At 39.5% G+C, this 21,698-nt stretch overlaps 1 protein-coding gene across 1 annotated transcript in view; it reads left to right on the top strand.

Annotated features, from left to right (window-relative positions):
• Positions 1-21,698, top strand: part of Cwc27 (CWC27 spliceosome associated cyclophilin) — a 183,516-nt gene that overhangs the window by 155,725 nt on the left and 6,093 nt on the right. Inside the window, exon 14 of the mRNA XM_048442956.3 lies at positions 1,006-1,109. Coding sequence (XP_048298913.3) covers positions 1,006-1,109 — 104 coding nt within the window. The remainder of the gene's footprint in view (positions 1-1,005; positions 1,110-21,698) is intronic.

Genomic DNA, 21,698 nt, shown 5'->3' with positions numbered 1-21,698 from the left:
CTGTTCTGAGTGATGAAGTGGTTGACTTTTTTTGAAATGTATACATTTTACCCAATTTCTCTCATGAAGCAACCATGGTAATGATATATATGATTCATTATGGAGCTTAGCTAAGTACCTCTCCTGCCTCCTGGTCCTGTCACTCACCTGTTAGACTAGCATCCCCACATTCCTTGAAGAATGAGGAATTTAGAATTGAACTAAAATACCAAACTTCTCATTAGGCCCTTGATTTTTCAGGTAGGTTGTGCTCCAACCCTCCTCCTCACAAGGAAGAATTAAGACCTAGAGCAGAAAACTGTCATCCCTAGCCCATGTTTTCTGTTCACATGTCAGAAGACCGTCAACTGTAACCAGAAGGAGATGTGATTACAAAGGTGTAGCCTTTTGTTACTTCTTGCCCACAAAGGCTAAGAGAAAACTTAGAATTCAAAGTCATGCTCTTTTAAAAAAAAATGCCTATTGAGATTCTCTAAGTATGGTTTATATTCTGTGTAGATGAATATTACTGCACATTTTCTTACCTCAGATTATTTTTTAAAGTGTGTTCCCAATCTGGAGTTGCTGCGTTAGAGGCAATGCTCACATCAGTTTCTAAGACATGTCAAGAGTTTTCTTAAAATGGTGTATCACTTTCGCCATAGTCCACCAGTTATTAGGTTCATCTTTCTCCCCACCCAATGTGGATGTTTTCACATCTTGTGTTTGACCAGCTTATGCTGGTGACTTGCTCTTCTGTTGGGAAAGCTCTAAAAACTTGCCAGTGAGCATGTATTTTACAGAGTGAGAATGTCTGCTGTGTGAGCACATTTAAGTCTTAGAGTAGAAAGTACTGAAATGTCTCTAAGGAAAGATGCCAGTGTTGGGGTTTACTAACGTCACTGCTGTAGCCTGAAACCAGTTTTATTACCTGTGTCTTATGTCCAAGTAAGATAATTTTTTTCTATCAAATGTCTCTCTTCAGATGAGCTTTATCAACAGTTTGGCATCTCATTGTCATTTCAGACCCTTGCACTGCTGAGCCAGTTTAAATCTAAGCTCACTCAAGCGATTACTGAAACGCCTGAAAACAATGTTCCTGAAGCAGAAGTGGAAGATGATGAAGGATGGTAAGGACTTGGATTTCTTTGTATTGACCACGAGTAAGTGACTCAAAGTAAAGACCCTGAGATATTTCCACTACAGCATCCTTTTCAAACTTTCTCTCAGCACTGTAGCGCCTCTTCATCCTTCTACTTCATTTCAGTTACAAAGCAAAATAAATGAACTCCCCAATCATTCAACTTAATGCCAGCATTGTGTGAGCCAGGAAAAAAAATGTGTAAGAAAGATTCGATGCCCTACATAATTTTTAAAATTATAAAAAGAGAGAGAGAGAAGATTTATGTTAGACAGCCAGGAAACAAACATAAAAGATAGTAAATCAATATATTTTTATACTTTCCCACAAATATTTTAGAATTCAGTCATCTATTTTAGTAATATATTCCCTACCAACTTCCTGTTCAAGTTTATCTACAGGATCCTAGGAACACATACATGATTAATTTTATGTTTAGATACTTTTCAACTTTTAAAGAAAAGACATGCATGTGCCATGTGCCTAGAACTTGGTCTTATTCTGAGGAAGAAGGTATAAGCCAAGACCAAAAGCAGTCAAGCTGTGTTTTCCCTTATCACAGCCTTCTCCTCAAGCTGACTTCACATGCAGTATATTAGGCCTCCCCACACCTTCCTGCCTCCACCTCCCACAAGACTCTGGCTCAGGAATATCTGAAACGGGCCAACCACATAGCACCCCCACACACACATGACTCACCCTCTGGAGCCTCTGAACTGTCACGTGTGCCATCACCCCAGCCTAGAATCATGGCCCCATGCTCCCTGCCAACAGTATCTCCCCTGTTTCAAAACTGTTCAACACTCCCATCCTCAGGAAAGCAGTCAGCAAGATTTGTGGAGCACTCACAAATCTAGTGGGTGGAGGAAGAGGGCTGGACACACATTTAAAAAGCCATAAAAACACTTATTTAAAAAACATTTAAACAAGTAAGACTTTGCAACTGAAATGTAACTTTAGCCAATAGGGCTACTTGAAAATGGCTTGAATGGAATGAAGCCTACCTACTCCCGGACCCTGAAAAATACCTATATACTTCTCCATTAACTTATAGTTTCCGAAGGATCTGGGCTATGATGCCAATCTTATAAAATCCTTGATCTGATCTCTTGTAACCAGTTTTAGTACTTATATAGTGCTTATACACAAATTCAAAGTTGCTGGAAGGCAGAAGCTGGCTACTCCTGTAGCTCTGTGCCAAAGGCTCCACGAGTGTTGACGACCCATGGAGACAAGTGCACGCTTATAGACGAACATACTGTCTTTATGTAACTCAACGGGATTCGTTTCATTTTGAATGTCTCAAAATACCTTTCAAGTATTTATTTGAGGGTCAGCTGACATGCACACATACACATACACACACATTTTGCCAAGTTGTGTTCCCCTTATTTTTGAATCTGTATGTTTTTTAAGGAAATATGACCCATGTGTTTCTGATTCATTTACACTTAAGTCATCAAGATGGGTATTTTGTAAGAGCAGCTTGATACCCATTCCATTTTCTTAACCTTTGTAGCAGCCATCTAAGGACTTTTTATTGAACAGGAAAGTCACCATCAAATTCAAACCCCAGGGGTTTCATTCAAAACTCATAACCCACAGGAGTCAGATTTACCTTCTACTTGGCAAGATCAGTTAACTTCCTAAGATTCTTCCTAGCCACTTGGTTCGGTATTTAATAGTCCTGAATTCCTCTTTATCTTCAGATACCAATTATGTGTTTTCAAAAGAGTCACTTCCTATTTTTTAAAGGATTTGACCATATAATCAATGTTCCATCTAATCTTCTCATTAGAAAGAAAGCTAAATCAAAAAATTCCCGTAAATGGGGGTGGGGGTAGCGGTCAGTGGTCTGTGATGTTGGCTGGTTCTCCGTCTGTGGTGCAGGGAGTTAGAGTGCTCACCAGCTGGTCGTGGGGATTTGTTTTTCCTTCCAGTTGTTGTTTTCTAAACAGAAGATCAAATCTATATGCCAGGTACCTCCAGGATATTTTTGGTATTTGCTTAACGTAGCATCTTAGGAAGAATATCTCTAGGGATGAAGGCACTAGGTGGAACTTTCTAGGAGGCACAGTGTTCTTACATAAGGCCTTTGCATTGTGCTGCAGACCATGGAATTTTGTAGCTTTATGGGAACAGCAGCGCCTCTGTTCACAGAGCAGACAGCTCAGCTTCACTGGGTCACTGATGGTTTAGTCTCTCTCATAAGTGTGAATTCTACCCGGGAAAATGGTCTTTTATTCAAAATGAGATAAAGCAAATTTTGTGAGCACATAGCATATGCATGTTTGTTATGCATACGTTACACAAGTCCCAGACTGTTTTGTAGGTCATGGTTGCCGATTTTTTGAGACTTGAAAGTCAGCCAGTATGCTGTATGGCTCTGTCAGGGTCTGTTATCTGAGGTAAAATGATTGCTTCTAAGACATTTTTATGTGTCCACATGAGTGGCCACACATTGAGGGATCATTTTCAGTTTCTGTCAAGATAGAAACCATTACCAATTTGTTATGTTTTCTTTTACTTGGCAAACCATTCTATTCACGTTTTTGGCTGAGCTGCTGTGTTGGCATGGTATACAACAGGCATTTGGGTACCATTCAACAGCATTCTATTTTCATGAAAAAAAGAAAAAGCGGGAGGGGAAAAGAAAGAAAAGAAATACGATTCTATTGTAAACAGTGTGCATGGTGTTTGTAATTATTCCCAGATTCACTGTCTAGCAAGGCACCTAAAATGTGTTATTGGTAGACGAGGCTCAAGTGCATGATAGAAATTTCTCATTAAAAATTAATAGAATTTTTTCTTTGTCATTTTTTTTGCCAGTTTTTGGTGGCAGTGATGACACCAGATTCAGGTTTAGAATCTAATTCAGAATTAGATTCAGGTTAGAGTGGTCTCTGTGACACTATATTTCTTAGTCCTGTGCATCAGACTCATGCTGCTGTAAGACCCTTCTTCAAGCATGCATTTCATAAAATGATTTCGACACATGGCAGCAGGCATCAGCCAGAGGACTCATATGACCATGTGCTTGGAGTCAATATGCCAGTTTGAGTTTGCCTAGATAAAGCTTGATTAGCGCAAACAAGGCTAGAGAGACGCTAGCTGTAGCTGGAAAGGCAGTGGAGAGACATTGGTTTCTTTAAGCCACCTGCTTCTTCCACAGAAATATTAATCTCTGAAAGCCGACTGAAGTCCTGTTGATATTCACTGGGAACTTGCAGGTTCTCTTGAAAATGCCTTTCCAGGTTGCTAAACAGATTATCTTAAAACTGGACAGCAAATACACAGGATAAAGAAATAACTAATAATGGTGGCCCACTGCCTTCTTTTCTCTCCATCCCTTTCCTGCACCACTTTCCTCTGGAGTATATGCAGCCTTCCACAGTGTAAGGATTCAAAAATTCTAACATTGCATGATTACCTCAAGTCAATACTTTAATGATTATTACAGAAGTAAGACTCTTTTTCTATAGAAAAGCAAGTGTTGTACCCTTCAAAAAAGTAAATAAAGCTCAAAATCAAAGATAAATGCTATAAATACTAATTTATATGTACAGTTTATAGAATGTATAAAACTGTATTAACATTGTATATTAATATATATGTGCATATATATACTTATATTACTTTAACTCTTCCAGACATGTATATACATGCATGTTTTAAACAAAAATAAAATGTTTATTTTTCTACCTAATTTCTTTCCTTCAGAAATATACAGGAGCTACTGATTATATAACTTGTATCACTTTAACGTTCTGTCTTATGTGATATTCCATCACGTGGTTAAGAACAGGCTCACTTGACCATGTAGCTGTATGTTCAGGCTCTTTCCAGTTTTCAGTTTTTGGTATTATGAACAATACTGTAAGAAATCTCCTTTATAACTGTTTCACTGACCATTTTCTCAGTTCCTAAGACTGGAATTGCTTAGTCAGTGAGGGTCCATGGTAGGCCTCTGCTAAATATTTTCATTGTGTCCCTCCCCAAATGTCATTCCAATTTATACTCACAAGTAAACATCAATTCAGATTTGCCTTTAGGACAGTTAAGGTCTCAAGAATTATTAAGGTTCTTTGCTGGCCTTAGTGAAAGCGAATAGTATTTTAAAAGAAAAGCTTTGCTTTTGTAAAAATGAAAATATACTTATGGTCTGGTTTGCTTCTGTTTTTAATAAAACTGTACAAGTTTCAGCGTTGCTGCTCTTCCCGAGCCTAGTCCCTGTCCTCTCTTAGTCTCGACCCTGGAAAACTGTCCTTCTAGGCTAGCCCTGTCGGTTAGGACCTTAGGGTCTGCTCTTCTTCCCTCTCTACTTTATTGCCACATCTTGGCTTGCATTAAAAATCAGTTTTATCCATCAGTTATAGTTTGTTTCTGCTAGAGATTAGATTTTTGTGAGCCAAGATTTGACTTGAAAAAATTTTAAAGTCTTCCTCTGGAGTTAGCAGCACAGAAGTAATGAATACCAGTTGTCTGAGTAGCCAAAGCAGTGAATTTTTAATAAGGCAAATGTTTTTAGAAAATGATTATTGACCTTCAGACCCACCTGGTCAGATTGTATCATAAAGTGCCATTTTTGGACTATCTTCATCTTATTGCTTATTCTGGTAAAGATTTTGATGAATTTTATATTCACTACATACTAATATTTGTAGATAGTTCAGCCATGTGGTAAATGAAGGGTATAGTGACGATAAGTAAATGTTTAAATAATAGTCTTCCCTTCATACAGGCAGGAGATTTGCCAGCCCTGAGTAACAGTTTGGTAAACACACACAAGCTGAGAGTAATGAGAACCCACGTCAGCCACGTTGGGGATTCTCGTTACTCTTTAGTGCTGGCTTGGCAGCAGGTCTCTAATATTTGGTCTCAGAACCCTAGAGATTTTTATATGGAGTATTATTACCAGTGTTTGCCTTATTAGAAATTAAAACTAAGAAGGCTTAAATATCTTTAAAATGATTATTTAAACCCATTATATGTTAACGTAAGTAGCCCTTCCTTTTTTCCTTTAACCCCTCCCATGTTCCCTCACTTTCATGCCCCCTCCAATTCATGGCCTTTTTTTATTTAATTGTTATTACTACATATTTGCATTAATATAGAAATATAAAGACAACCTACTGAGTACATTTAGCGTTGTTTGAGTATAATTTCAGGGCTGACTACTTGGTATGGATAACCAATTAGGGGCTCACCTTTGGAAAAGACTAATTCCCCTTTTCTCAGCATTCCTTAGTTGCCTGTAGTGTTTTGTCTAGAGGTACCCCCACCGCAAGAGATTTCCCCTTCCCCATTAGCATGTCTTTAGGTATTGTCATGTTCAAGTCTTGTTTAGGCAGCTGTATTGTTGAGGAATCATGGGTGAAGCTTCTCTGTCATTTCTAGGTGGTACAGTGTCTGATCTCTGGTCCTTACAGTCTCTCTAGGCCCTCTGTCACAATGTTCCTTGAGCCTTACATTCAGGAGTTATGCTGTAAATGTATCCATTGGGGCTGGACCCCCACAATCAGCTGTTCTGTGTATGTGTGCCTGTCTGTCTGTCTGTGTGCTTCTGTTGCAAGGAGGAGCTTCTTCAGTGAGGAGTGAGAGATCTACTTATCTACTGTATAAGAATAAGTATATAGAATGTAGTTAGGAATCATGGTAGTTTAGTAAAGTGGTGAAGATTCTCCTTTAAGATCCATGAAGTCATTGGCCATGGGTAATTGGCTAGGTTTCCAGTTCCGAATATGATTTCCTTCCAGCTGAAGACACCTTAAGTCCCATTAGGAAGCTTTTGGTGACTGCCAAGATATGAGTGTCATTGTCATACCCTGAGGGGTGTTTTGTTATCCTGGTCATTGTTGTGGTTGCAGTTATAACCACAAAGCAGAAAGATCTCATGAGAATGGCATTGCCTCACTCCTTTCAAGTCTCTACAGTCTAGCATGGTGGCAGCAGGTCGATTCCCATGCGCACTTTACAATGTTGTGATCTTTCACATTGCATACTCTGAAAACTCTGAGCAGGTAAAGAAAGGTTCTTGCCACCAAACCTGACAACCTGAATTTGGTCACAGGGACTCACATGGTAATAGAACCAACTCCTGTAAGATGTCCTCTGACCTCCACACGCATAGCAAGTAACACATACATGGACACAGACACACAAATAAATGAATGTAATTTTAAGATGTCACTAAATGCTCATGAAAGAATGAAAATGAAAGTGGCAAATAAATGTAGCAGGATTTCTTGGACCACCAGTTTCCAAATCATGACACAGGGACTTATTATTAATTATGAATATTCAACCTTAGCTTAGACTTGTTTCTAACTAGCTTTTTTTTTTAACTTAAATTAACCCATTTCTATTCATCTGTGTGCAAGCCTGAGGCTCAATTTTCTCACCTACATACTGTCCATCCTTCTTTCCTGCTTCCTCCATGTCTGGCTGGCTGGCTGGCCTCTTGCTAGCTGACCCCTCTTTTCTCTCTGACCATCAGCCCCACCTATCACTCCTCTGCCTAGCTATTGGCCGTTCAGCTTTACTAGACCAATCAGGTGCCTCAGGCAGGCAAGGTAAAACAGCAGCACATCTTTACAAATGCGCATAAACAAAAGTAACACATCTTTACATAGGTAAACAGTTATTCTGCAACACACATTTACATAGGTAAACAAATCTTCTATTCCACAACAAATAAATGTCTTAGTGTTCATGCAGATGACTTTGGTCTGTAGACACAGTATTCCCACAACCATACTTGGAAGACTGATGGACTCAGACTCTCTAATTCTGTGGTCGTATTGGTCCCTGTTTATCAGGTATTATGACCAAACATGTTGGTCCTCAAAGCTTTGTTCCCTGGATATCAGTTGAATCTCAAGTAGTACTGGTCATTTCTGCATTAAATGTGTTAGATATTGAAAATACTGGTGTAGTATTTATAGACTTTAATCATGTCTGATATTACTTATCTGTGCCTAGCCTCTCAAAATAGATCATCATCTTAGTCACATTTGATTGATTCTAGGATACATAAAGAAGCAAATTAAGTCAAAATGACGTGATTTTTTATAGTATTTAATAAAACTTAATTTGTGATTTATCTGATGTCTGGTCTATGGTAGGCTTTCATATGCTTTTTCTGATTTCATGTACATCTTTCCTAAGGAAAGGAGTGTTTGAATCAATGCCACATTGTTCCCACTGGACCTGAGGGTTGAGCTGCACCAAACATAAACATGTGTGCAAAGATGTGCTAACTCCTTATTGGTACCTTCCAGCTGTGTCACTACTGTTCTGAAAGGGAGCTGTCATTTTAAGTGTGTCCTGTGCTTGCCTTCTGGCCTTTGCCCATTTTCTTTTAGGTTGTTTCTGACTCCTGAGATTTCAGATATGATCTAGAGCAGATTTGCCAGTTTTCTCTAATGTTTTTAATCTTTTAATTTTCATTTTATTTCTTTTCATTCATAGTGTTTCACTGTTCATATAATATCTGACTTTTTCTTTATGGGCTGTGCTTTAGTGGTCATATTTAAGACCTCTTTCCTATAGAATTTCCCCTAAGTTTTCAGTGACTTTTATTCTGTCACATTTAGGTCTATTGCCCATGCTTTGTAAGAGACTATGTGAGGTATGAGGTTCAGACCAAATTTTATTTTCTTCATTTGGGTGTCTGGATATTATAGTGTAATTGTTTCAAAAGCTGCCTCTGCCTCCTGCCTGCCTGGCAACACTGTCAGCTCTCAGCCCGCTATGTTGTGCAGGCTCTCCTCCTCTGGCTCGTTCATGACTCCACGTCCTCTTGCTCAGAGCAGCTTTTGAAGCCAGGTAATGATCAGGTAATAGAAGCCTTGAAACTTTTCTCTTTTCTAGTTGCTTTGCTTTTCCATGTAAATTTTAGAGTTAGTTTCTCTTAAGTACAAATAAATCTGCTATGGTTTTATTTGAATTCCATTGTTTATTAATCAATCTTAGGAGAATTGGTATCTTTGCCATGTTGGCTTCCCAGTGTTGGATTTTAGACTTTTAGTGTTTCCCTCACAAGTCCCTATGCTCTGTTAAACTTTGTTTTCACTTTTCTTTCAGTTCAGACTGGATACTGGATATTTTCTGATGATCTGCCTTCAGATTTACTGAACTTCCTCTGTCACAGCCATTCTGATACTGGACCCATCCAATGATTTTTCACATTTGTTTTCCAGTTATAAAACTTTTACTTATATTTATTTTTACATTGAAGTCTTCCTTCTGTGGTGTGTGTGTGTGTGTGTGTGTGTGTGTGTGTGCACGTGTGCGTGTGTGTGTTCCAAGAGTATTTGCTCTTACTTCCTGGAGCATATTTTTAAGTCTTTGTCAATTAATGTCAGTGTCTATCATTTTGTTGCTAGTGTCTGTTGACTATGTTTTTCCATATAGCTAAGATTTTCTTAGTTCTTTATATGCTGATTGGTTTTTGTTGTTGAACATTACAAGTTTCTGACTATTCTTTGAACCCTATGATGAATGCTAATATTTGGTTATAGTTGCCTGTCTGGTTTTAGTCTAAGCAGCCTTGTGCAGAATCTGATTTCAATATCAGTCTTGATTCTGGTGCCTTAAGTTGCTGCGTATCTTATATCTTATATCTTGTATCTTATATGAGCATTGCCAGTCTCAGTCCAGGCTGCTGCACGTGAGAAAGAAGGGGGAAACTTGGCAGGTGCAGTGGGTGATGTATTGCTTTCATAGCTTTCATATTTGTGGTCTTTGCTTGGAGACTTCAGAAAGCTGCGATTCCAATCTGTCTTGTAGACCAGAGCAGCCTGAAGTGCATGCGGCAAAGGAGGCCTAAAGAGTGTAGGTATGACCACAGCTAGCAGAAATCCCTGGAGGGCCCCAGTGGAGAAAGGGTTCATAACAACAGTGCCTAAAGCCACAAATCAAGTTATAAAACTTACTTGATTCAGTTAATCGGAACAAAATATTGGTAGTCTGCAAAGTCCATAGGAGACTGTGTTTTGATGTAAACACTTGTTATTCAATAATTTCAAAGCAGCCAGCCGATCTGCCTCGTATTCACTTTTGAAGTTCTCCCCTTGCTCTGTCTGCTTACATCCAGTTGACAAGTCTCTTGGGCTCTTTACACCATGGTTACTTTTCAAGTAAAGACTCTAGATTCAATAAATAAATAAATAAACAAAAATAAAAAAGAACAAACAATATGCCCCCCACAAAAAAATGTGCTGTAGAACATGAGGGGCCTCTCATAGGTAAAAACAAACCACCCCCTTTTGTGACTTTGTATGATCTTGTGACTTCAGCCTCACAGTGTCATTATTATGTGCTGTGTGTATGGGTTCGGTTTGCATGTTGTGAAAGTCATGCTTATTTTACTCGAATGTTCTTCATGTAAGCAATGTGAAGATGGCCAAGACATTATCCCAAGTGCAGCAGGCTGTCACAGTGAGACGATCTCTGCTTAGGGTGACGCTGCGAATGAATGACATGTGTAATGGCCCTGATGTTGGGACTATTGTGCTCTTGTTGTCTAAAACAAGATTTTAGGATCAATGGTCATAAGAGGAAGTATGCAGTAATAGACCAGACCCGAAACCTTCGGATATTATACTACAAGGCCCTTCAGTATTTGGCTAGGTATTTACTTGGCCTGAGAGAGGTTCTGAAGTGTACTATTAACTTGTCTAACTCAAGTTTGATTTATCTCAGTACTCTACAATAATGTATAGAAGCCAAGTAGAGGCTTAAAATGACCATATTTGTTCTGCCCTAAGTGGGATGTAGATTTTCACTGGCTCTTCCACTTCTTTGGACGTACTTCAAGAGTCGCTTTAATATGGAATCCCTTCATTTCTTTTCAGGCATTGATTGATTATATTTTAACTAGCTGTCTTTTATTCAGATTATTAAAATTATACAAAGTAACTCATAATAGAAATCACTTACTGTTGATAAGATGCCCCCTTTTTTCCCCATGGTCTTTCATTCTAACATTCGTGCTGATGGAGGTGGCTCTGGTTCCCACCAATCCATTCAGGAAGCAAATGCTGTGTGCACTGTATTCCAGGCGTCCTACAGGTCCTATGTCGTATCTCATACCTATTACCTTTCACAACAACAGGTTTGTAGGTTAAAGGACTTCTATGGCGGGATACTTTTCCCCAACTCCATCAGATAATTCGTATTAGTCCCATTCTATATTTGTGGGGCTGAAGTTAAAAGAAACTAAACTATTTTTCCCATGGTAAATGATAGAGTTGCATACAAGTCTTTTTTTCTTTCATTTTTTTTTGTAATTCGTTTATTTTTTTAATCTTATGTTCATTGGTGTTTTGCCTTCATGTATGTATGTGTGAGGGTGTTGGGTCCTCTGGAACTAGAGTTACAGACAGTTGTGAGCCACCATGTGAGTGCTGGGAATTGAACCTGGGTCCTCTGGAAAAGCGGTCAGTGCTCTTAACCACTGAGCCACCTCTCCAGCCCTGCTTGCAATTCTGAAAAGCACATGTTCTTTTCAGAACACCAGCTTCTACTAGCAGTGACTCCACTGGGAAATACTGACCACTGGGACAAGAAAGAACTTCAGCCTGACTTTGAGGGCCCTCTGATTGTGCGCAAGTGTCCATCTCTGGAGCAGGTTGTAGGACATCGTCCATGCTCATCTGTGCACCGCTTTGCACATTCTTTCTTTCTCCTAAGAGTTCAGAAGCTACTGTCGTCACGTATTGAATTATCACGTACTTATCCAGTCGACTGTCTACTTACACTGCCTGGGTTCAAATCCCTGCTCAGACACTGACTGCTGGACGCTCTCAAGGAAGCAGCCTACCTTCACCTCTAAAATGAACCTATCCATGCTCAGTGCAGTTTCTAGAACTGAGTTAGCAAACTCATGGGAGGTGTTCAACACAGTGCCTAGCACTTGGCAGGAGCTCTGGAAGCAGGTGTGGAAGAAAGATGGGCATGCGTGGAACCTGAGACAGTATCAGCAAGATCTGACATACTGCCAAGCAGTCTAAAACTGCCGTAAGTGGACAGAACTGCTACTGAGACAGCTCTCTTCACCTAACCCCTGGAGGAGATAATATGAGAAACATAATGTTAGTTATCTGACCGAGAGAGACGGTAGACATGTTCAAGTGCTCATAACTGCTACTTCTGCTTTAGTTAGTGTGATGGTTATGGTGGACCTGTTTTTAGAAACCGTGGAGTTTTTAATTTTTTTTAGCTGAATCCAGATTATAAAACAGTAAGGCTGACAGTTTAATTAATATAAATTTAGCAGAGACATTACCTTTTCCATGTTGGAACTATAAAGCCATGGGACTCTCTTCAGGATGCCTTTTTGTTAGGGTTTTTTTTTTATATTAGCAAAATCATCTTAAATGAACAAAAATCTATGCACACATAAAGTCCACAATTTCTATTAAAAATGAAGTTTAAGGAGCAGGAGTCCTAAGGGTTGATATAACATGGCAGAGAAAGTCACTTATAGACAGAAACAAAGCCTGTGCAAGGGAGACTGTTAGTTTCTGTGGTGCATAAGCAGCAAATAAGTTACCACGTGATCTGAGACTTTAACCGTATCTCAGAATCAAACACTACTTAGGAAGGCCTAATTAAGATTTTTTTTCCACCTGAGATACCATCACACCATATTTCTTTTCATATGTTCTGTCTTTTCAGTAACTCATTCATGTCCTCCATGTCATTCTTGGCAACATATCATTTGATGTGCTATAATATTCTATTTTAAGCAAAATTTACTGTTTGCCCGTTTTTGGAAACATTTTTCTAATTTTCAGTTATAGCCCTTCATGAGTAAATGAATTGATAAACTATTTTATAAATTGGTTGTTATTTCCTGAGGCTAAGAGGAAATAAAAACTGCTAAGTAAGGTTTTGGGGTTTTTTTTAATCTTTAATCCCTGCACTCAGGAGGCAGAGACGGGCAGATCTCTGTGATTTCGGGGACAGTCTGGTCTACAGGGTGAGTTCTGGGACAGCCATAGTAGTTACACAAAGAAACCCTGTTTCAAAAAACAAATCAAATTTTAACCAAAGTATAATTTATAAATGAGAAACAGTTGCTATCTCTGTGGTGAATTTCGGCAAGTATATGCATCCACATAAACAAAACAAGATCAGATATTTGCATCGCTCTAGAGAGCCCACCCCTTTGCAGCTCCTGCTGCTTTAACCGCTCTCTACTGTGCGCTCCAGTGGACACACGGCAAGTCTCCCTAGACAGCACTCTAGAATGTTGGGTCCCCTATACCAAAAGCAGCAAGGCAGAGACTTTTAGTTCCCCTGTCTCAGAGAATAAATGAGTAAGTGTGTATTATATCACAGTTCAGAGATACATTCTTATTAATCTCTACAACTTTGTTTTACTTTGTATTTATTTCTTGGTTTAATGGTGAAACTGAGCACTTTTAAAAGATTATCTGGCCATTGGTTATGGTAGTGAAGTTTGTGTTTTATGCCTCCTTTTGTATTTATTATTGGCCTTTTTGGTTTTGTTCTGGTTTTTTTTATTTTGTTTTTTGTTTTTGTTTTGGGACATGGTTTCCTATATACCAGATTGGCCTTATACTCACTGTGTAATTGAGGATGGCCCTGAATGTTGGATGAAGGAAGCCACTTGTGTGTTCCTGGCTGCTCAGCAGTTCAGACCCGAAATAATCACACAAAAACTGTATTAATTAAATCACTGCTTGGCCCATTAGCTCTAGCTTCTTGATGGCTCTTACATATTAATTTACCCCATCTCTAGTAATGTGTGTATCACCACATGGTTGTGACTTACCTGGTAAAATTCCCAGTGTCTGTATCCGGCCAGGGTACATGGCTTCTCTCTAACTCCTCCTTTTTCCTCCCAGCATTCAGTTTAGTTTTCCCCGCCTACCTTTCTATTCCCTATGCAGGCCCAAGACAGTTTCTTTATCAACCAATGGTGTTCACAGCATACAGAGGGGAATCCCATATCACCTGAACTTCTAATCTATTTGCCCCCACTTCTTAAATGCTGGGATTACACATATATGTTACCACACCAAGTTTATGTGGTAATGGCAATTGAACCCAGGTTTTCATTGCAAGCAGTTTACCATATGAGCCAGATCCCAGCCCTATTTTTACATTTCTAATTGATATGCAAAAGCTACTAAATATCACTGGTATTCTTTTTGTTTAAAATATTTTACCCTCTTGTTGCTGCCTTACAATTTATTTATGTGGGGGTTATTTTGTTGACATATTTGCAGTGCCAAAGCTGTCAATATTTTCCTACATGTTTTCTGCCCAATGTTATGCTGAAAATCTTCATAATCCCAAGATTGTATGAATATGCTTATATATTTCTCTAGTGTGCTGTGCCATTATTTTTGTCTTTAACTGCCCTCAAAGCCCACCTGGAACTGATTTGGTATATTAGGCCAACATTCAAACTTTTTGTTTCTAAATTGTACACTGCTAAATGAATAATCCTGTTGCTTCAACTGATATTATCAGAGTGAGACCTTCTGTATTTTTAAGTTTATTTTATTATTTTACATTATTTTTTTTTGTCTGTTCTTCTGCCAGTACCTCACTTTTTATTACTTTTGGCAGCATGTGAGTATGTGGGGGGTAAGGGGCACCTTTATTGTCCTACATTTACATTTTTACTTTCAAAGCTTGCATGAATAATGTACTACATTTTTATTTTCTTTTAGTTATCCACACCTGGAAAAAACTTAGACAGTAGACCATGGAATCAATAATAAAAAAAAAATGGAAAAAAGCCCTATTATTTAACAGGTGGCCTCTACCTGAATTGCAGCCCTGATGCCAAAAAGGAAATAATTAGTCTTTAGACAAACCCTTCAAAGAAATGGAAAAGATCACATGTGGAAAATAACTAGCATGTAGAAAAAAAGAATGGATACCGTGTTTTAATTGCCGTCTTTCTGGTCCAGGTATATACGCCTCCTTAATGAGACATTTGGTCAGGTGTTTTCCATTTCCATCTCTCTGGTACACTGATCAGAAACACAAGAAATTTTAACCAAGTACAGAGTAGATGTCTCGGTTCCTCGTGCTTTATCCATTGTGAATCCCCAGAGCACCTCCACATGGCCAAGTGTAAATGGAAACTACAAAACCCTCTTCCAAAGATACTTAGTCTTTCAACTACTTGACATTCTGAATTAGTTTTAATCCCTTCCCTCTCTGGTACTACTGCAGATAACTGCCAAGTTAAGTGTAGCAGTAATGTTTTGTTCTTTGTTTAAATGAATTATTTAAACTGATCAACTGTTGCTCTTGAACTCTTTTGTTTTGAATTTTGGTTAAATGGTGGGTGAGTGGGTTGGTTGATGGGTGTTGATTTGTTGGTTTCTTTTGAGGTAAATATTCATGTAACTTAGGTCGACCTCAAACTTGCTCTGTAGCTGAGGTGGGCCTTGAACTCCTAATCCTTATGCCCTCTAAGTGAGAAACTTAAATTGTGTGTAGCATGGTTTATAAAATTCCAGCACCTGAGAGGAAGCTAAGGCAGGAAGGTTGCTTTGAGTTCAAGACTAATCTGAACTACAGTGTGAGACCTTGTCTCAAAACAAAAGGTCAGGGCGAGGTGGTTGCAGGGCAAAGAAGTGACAGGTGCCTTTAATCCCAGTGTTCAGGAGGCAGAGGCAGGTAGATAGATCTCTATGAGTTTGAGGCCAGCCTGGTCTATCTAACAAGTTCCAGGTCATCCAGTACTACAGAATGAGACCCTGTCTCAAAGAAAAAAGAAAAGAAAAAATTATTTGATTGGGCATGGTTGTACATGCCTGTAATGTCAACACAGAGAAGATGGATGCTAGTGGATCAGGAGTTCAAAGCTAGCCGTGGCTACATAGTTGGCCTGTGGCCAGCCTGGGCTACAATAAGACCATTACTAGGAAAATAAGAAAAGTAAAAGCTTACTTACACTAAATATTTACATATCACCAAATCCCATTTAACTCTATAAGATAGATATTTTAGTATATTATACTAGAGGAACTTGAGATACCATAGCAAGCTATACAAATTAAAGCATTACTCTGGTGAAACTGGTTGGTTGGTTGGGTTGGTTGGCTTTTGTAACCGGGTTTTATATAACTAAGGCTACACTGAAATTAAGTATTTGAGAATGACTTTGAACTTAAGGTCATCCTGCTTTGCGTGTGTGTCCCCCACCACTACCCCACCCCCGTGCAGGGGTTACAGGTGTGTACCATCATTGTCCAGCTTTACGCAGTACTGGGGGTCAAACCCAGGGCCTTCTGTATGCCTTGCAAACATTCTACAAAATTAGCAACATTTCCAGCCCTTAGAGGAGCACACTTAATACATCAGTGTTTTGTGGCATTCTGTTTTAAATGCCGTCTGAGGTTTTTCCGCCCAAGCAATGATTTTTCTGAATTAGTCTGCATATTTTTCATGTTTTCTAATACAGTAGTATTGTTGTTTTCAACTGTAGAAATATGCCGCCAAACGTAACTTTAGGACTTAGCTCTTGAAATAAAAAGTTGTCCAACCTCTTCTAAATCTGGGAGGGTGTTAAATTTCACAACCCTAACATTATTTGTATTATTTGAAGAATTAAAATTCGGAGAGATTTAAAGGCGTGTTTAGCTTGATTTAGAAGTTTTTGTGTGTTTTCATAGAATTATAAACAGTAGAGTGTTTCTGAGCATGGGAGTTTAATTCAAGGTTAATCTTGAATCCCAGCTTGGAAATTTCCTAGCTCTGTGATCTTGGAGAAAATATGGAATCTTTCTATCGTTGTTTCTCAAATTATAAATGGGGGTAATCCTGGCACTTTTTGTGGGAGTGGAGTCAGCTTGCGATCAAGCTAAGTTCTGTTTATAAAGGAATTGGCAAGATGTTAAGAGCAATTGGAGCTCTGTAAATGTGTCACTGACATCTCTGATGTTGTCTGCTGTTTTTAAGATTCACCACTGGCATCAGTAGATCTGTCAGGACCGTGATTGGAACCTTTACCATTTCTGTTACAGTTGATAACTTCTGGACCTTTAGTTGACCTATAACCACTCACAGTGGCTGACTTGAGCTTGGTTTCTATCTTAATCTTTAACAGCCTGAGATGCATTTAAGGCTTAGGGGTTTTATATTTTATTTATGGATAGTAATGCCTCATTAATGAAGACTCAGTGAGTGTCTCCATGGGACTACACTCGAAAGTATTGAAACAAGAAGTCACATGACAGAATATGCATTGTACGTGGAGTTTAAAGAGAGTAGAAGTAGCTCAACTTCGGATAGCATAAATTGTGAGCTCACATCACACAAATGTTCTATTCCTTCCCTCTCTCAGAACCAGGTTCTAAGGTGGTGATCAAATGAAGCAAGAAGGAATATGATTACAGATCAGGGTCCCTGGTTAGTGTTTATTTTGTACGGTACTATAAATAATCCCGCAGAAGGCCAATGTGGTTCGTTATAAATAGGCCTTGTGAGAGCTGCTGACCTGGAATGGTGATTATTTTAACTCTAAGCTCTCTAGCCAGACTCTAAGTCACGCTGCTTTTGTCTTCTGAGTGAGGAAAGCTCTTCGGCATTGACTCTGTTGTTGTATGCAGTTTGTCCTGAGAAACCTTTTTATCACGAGGAAAGCTCTGATCATGGATATGATTTGAGTGAGATGAACAGCCAGCCCTGTGCCCTAGTTTCTTAGGAGAGTGTCTGGTTGGGAGCTGTGTCTTCCCCTGTGGGACTGATAGTCTGCTGGCCATGGAGTTTATGTTCCTGGCTGAACTGTCAGCTATAGCTCCCAACAGGTGGAAGGACACACACTATGGTTGTATTCTGAAAAGCTTCCTAAATCTTTCCACGTGGTGCTGCTTGGTGCTAAGCTGTTAGATAGGCAAGAAAGCTGAGGAAGCGCATCCTCCTGCTGCCAGAGAGGTTTGGAAAATTATGTCTTCCTCATTTAGTCTAACAGTACCCAATACCTACTAATATTTTTAACTAAGAAAAATGAAAGATGTTATTTAAAGTTGGCTTTTCAAAAACCCAGAGGGGCAGTGTTTCTTTAAAACTCAGAACGAACCACATTTTTCCATGTTAGTGGTGCACAGTGACAGTACACTGATTTCCACATTGGTTTTTGGTTTTTTTTTTTTTCCAAAAGTCTGTGCCTATTTTCCTCCTTGCCTGGTTTCCCAAATCTCTTTCCATGTACTTAATTCTGTTAGCTCAAGTATTTTAAAGTTCTGTTCCTATTTTTCTCCTATTGTCATTTTTAAACATTTCTTTTGTGTCTGCCTTCATTTCTTTCTCTCTATTCCTTTAAGTAACTGTTCCCGTTGCCCATATAAGCCTTTCTTCCATCCTGATTCTCCTTCATGATCCCACTGCCCCTTTCTCGAGCCACCTGCTCTCCCAGGCCCGAGCAGTGCCGTGCCACCTTTTCCTGGGGGCTCTTTCTTCTACTTCCATTTCAGGACACATGGGGGTGTTTTTTCTGTCTGTCCCTGTCTTCTTGCGTGCATTACTGTGACCTCAGCTGCATACTTCATTTTGGATAAAGATTTAAAGTTTTTTTTTTCATGCATGCTGGTACTTAAACCCTAACCTCTTAATTCCTAAATAAGTTGTTTGTAATCAGTAATGAAGAACAGTCTAAAAATAGAAATCCTTAAGTTTTTAACCTAAAAATGACATTCTGATAGTTAAAAACAGGAATAAAAGTGTTGTTTAGAACACATTTAAATATATATTAAGAGGTATAAGAAACATTAAGTTTTTAATCAAATTTGTAGTTTAAATAGCAGCTAAAGTACATGTGACTTTTGTATTCAGCCTACCTGGCAAACTTACAGTAAGGACCAAGTGTTTGTGAGCAGTTTTCAAATCTCCAGCAACCCTTTTGGTCTTTAGTTTTCCCTAGCAGCAGGTTTCTCCAGCAGCAGCAGTTATATTTAGGCTTCCGGTGTCTCAGGACTATGAACTGGGAATCTGACTTCAGACAGAAGCTTCCTCTGTGGCCCTCCATAGCTTCTGATCTGTTATTTGTAAAATGGAATAGAGAACTCCAGCTACCTCCTTGTCTTAAATGTCCAACGCTCTACCCAAAGTCTGCCTTCTGAAGGCATGGTGTCCAAGCCTCACTTGAGCTATGTGAAGTGAATAGACTGAGTCTCATCATCTTCTCATCAGGCCTGAGTTTCACGGTGATTCCCACAGCCTTGCTGAGTGAATCAAACTTGGGTCTGACTCCGTTCATGAGGGCTTCCCTAGGAAGTGTTGAAGAAATTCGAATGTAGGAGCAAGTTCTGAGGACTAAGGCAGTGAGAAAAGGTTTTAGGATAAAATGAGAATTAAACTGAGCTTTGAAAGTACCAGAAAAGGAGGGAATAGAACATTCCAGAAAAGTACCATGGAAAGAAAGAAGTATGTTGTAGTCTGTCTCTACAGAGCAGGGTGGTCTTTCAAAGAAAGACTCAGTGGAGGCAACACTTGGAAACTGTGTCGTCTCGCTGAAATGTATACTTATAAAGGCTGCTTCCATCTTCCAAACTGTCCCCCAAATCATGTGTGTTTGTGATCTGTAGTCTAAAGAATGACAAGCTTAAATAATCACCAGGAGATGTTTGCTCAGGGTTCTGAAGAATTCTAAGGTAGTAGGGAAATACAAAGTCATCACAGTATACAAACAAATTATGTTATAACAAATTATGTGTATGTTCTCAGAGAGCGACAAGGTCATCAACCCAGGAAGGAGAAGGCTGTCTGAGTATAGAAAGTGTGTTTTCCCACACATGAGTAGATGTTAATCTTTAAGCTGTTTAATTGGCCTATCTGAGACGGGTCAGCACTAGATTATTGTAGCACAGATGTGCTAACTGGAGAAATGCCTTGTTTTTAGCACAAGCCCTTTTCTTTGCTAGAAAGTTTAAAAGGTAAATTACTTGCCTGAAAACTAGGGAGTTTATACAACCTGTGATTACTAAGTAATTTGGGATTGTATATGAAAACTATCAAGGAGAAAAGTAAAAATAAAAATAAATCAATATTCTAGCCAAAGGGTGTTTTGGGGGTTTTTTTAGAGGTGATGGGAGTCCCAGAAATATTGGCTTGTTTACAAGTACTTCTCATCAGCATTCTTCTGGCCAAGCATCGCAGGATGATGAGGTGCAGAAGCCATGGAAAAGCCTCTGTTCTTCACAACATTCCAGAGGGGCGCTTGCAAAAAGAAGCCTAGAGCCATGGACAGGACTGTCAGGGAGGCCCAGAGAAGACCTCACTGTTGCTGGAGAAAGCAGATCAGGCCCAGCAAGAGCCAGGGCAATGGCACAGCCAACGGGAAGGAAGAAAGAGAGAGAGAGAAGTCTTGGAAATACAGCAGCAGCAATGAGTTTGGAGAAAGTGGACATTCTTAAGGAAACTACACAGAATCTGCCATGTCTGGAGTGGAAGATAGGAGATCATATAGAGAGAGCATGATCAAGCATGCAAAAGCGAGATTAAAGAAGGTACAGAAGAAATTTGGGTTTCCTTCTGTAGGCAGTGAACCAACGGGTTTAAACTGCACGGGTTTTCACAGTTAGATTTGCTGTGTTTTCTGAAGAAAAAAAAAGAAATGAAAAACAAAAGAAAATAATATATTGGGCGAGGGGGGCAGAGAGATATAGGGAGAGAGAGAAGAGAAGCCCGGGGACTTGTCATGCGCCACAGTACAGCTCTACAGCCCTTAGTAATTTTACACCCAGACACCCATCCTCACAGGGACAGATTCTGGGCCCTGCTTGCCCCTCGTGAATCTGCAGCTGAATGAGGGCATAGCAGGAAGAAGTTAGGACTGAGATTCCAGAAAATAGGGATTTACGCCATTAACAGAATTCTTCACGGAAGTTCATGCTGTTTTTAAGCAGTGTTTTCCCAAAGAAGTGACTGCATGGCTTGGGGCCTTTGCAGAATCCCTCTTAAAGGCCGGACTGGGGTTTCCAGGTGACCCTCCCTTTATAGCTACAATGTCATTGCTTGTATTCTGAAATAAGTACTACCCATTCTTTTTTGTCTCACTAGATCTAGCACTGAACTAACTTTTGACTGATTCTCCCGGTTAAAACTCCATCATTGCAGATAAAAGCCTGTTACCTCTGAAAACTGTCATGAAACCACCTGGTCAACAGCTTATAGATTCCTCTACCCGCTCAGAAGTTGCCTATGAGAAGGGACTGGTCAGCTAGGTTTATAGCTCAGTGGTAAAGTGCTTAGCCAGCATGCACAAGGCCTGGGTTTGACCTCTAGCTCTGAAAAGAAAAAGCATGGGGGTGGTGATAATCTCTTTCCTGCCTGTCCACAGTCAGTGCAAATGCCGCCAGGCAGTATGGGAACGCGTTTTGAGAACACTATCAGTAGATGCTCTGATTATTGTCTCACACTTTGTTAGCATTCCAAAACACATGGTTGCCACATTGTGGTGTCTGTGTGTTCTCCCAAATAAACAATTTCTTCTGGACAGCAGAGCTTGGGTCATGTTTGGCTTTTTGTCTTCGGTAGCTAGCATTGGACTCAACCATAGAAGCCCTCAGATATTTATTAAGTG

Source organism: Myodes glareolus, chromosome 15, assembly GCF_982192425.1.
Source record: "Myodes glareolus chromosome 15, mMyoGla1.1, whole genome shotgun sequence".
NCBI classification, from domain to species: Eukaryota; Metazoa; Chordata; class Mammalia; order Rodentia; family Cricetidae; genus Myodes; species Myodes glareolus.
The sequence above is the reverse complement of the archived record's forward strand: the minus strand, read 5'-3'. Positions and strand labels throughout refer to the sequence as shown.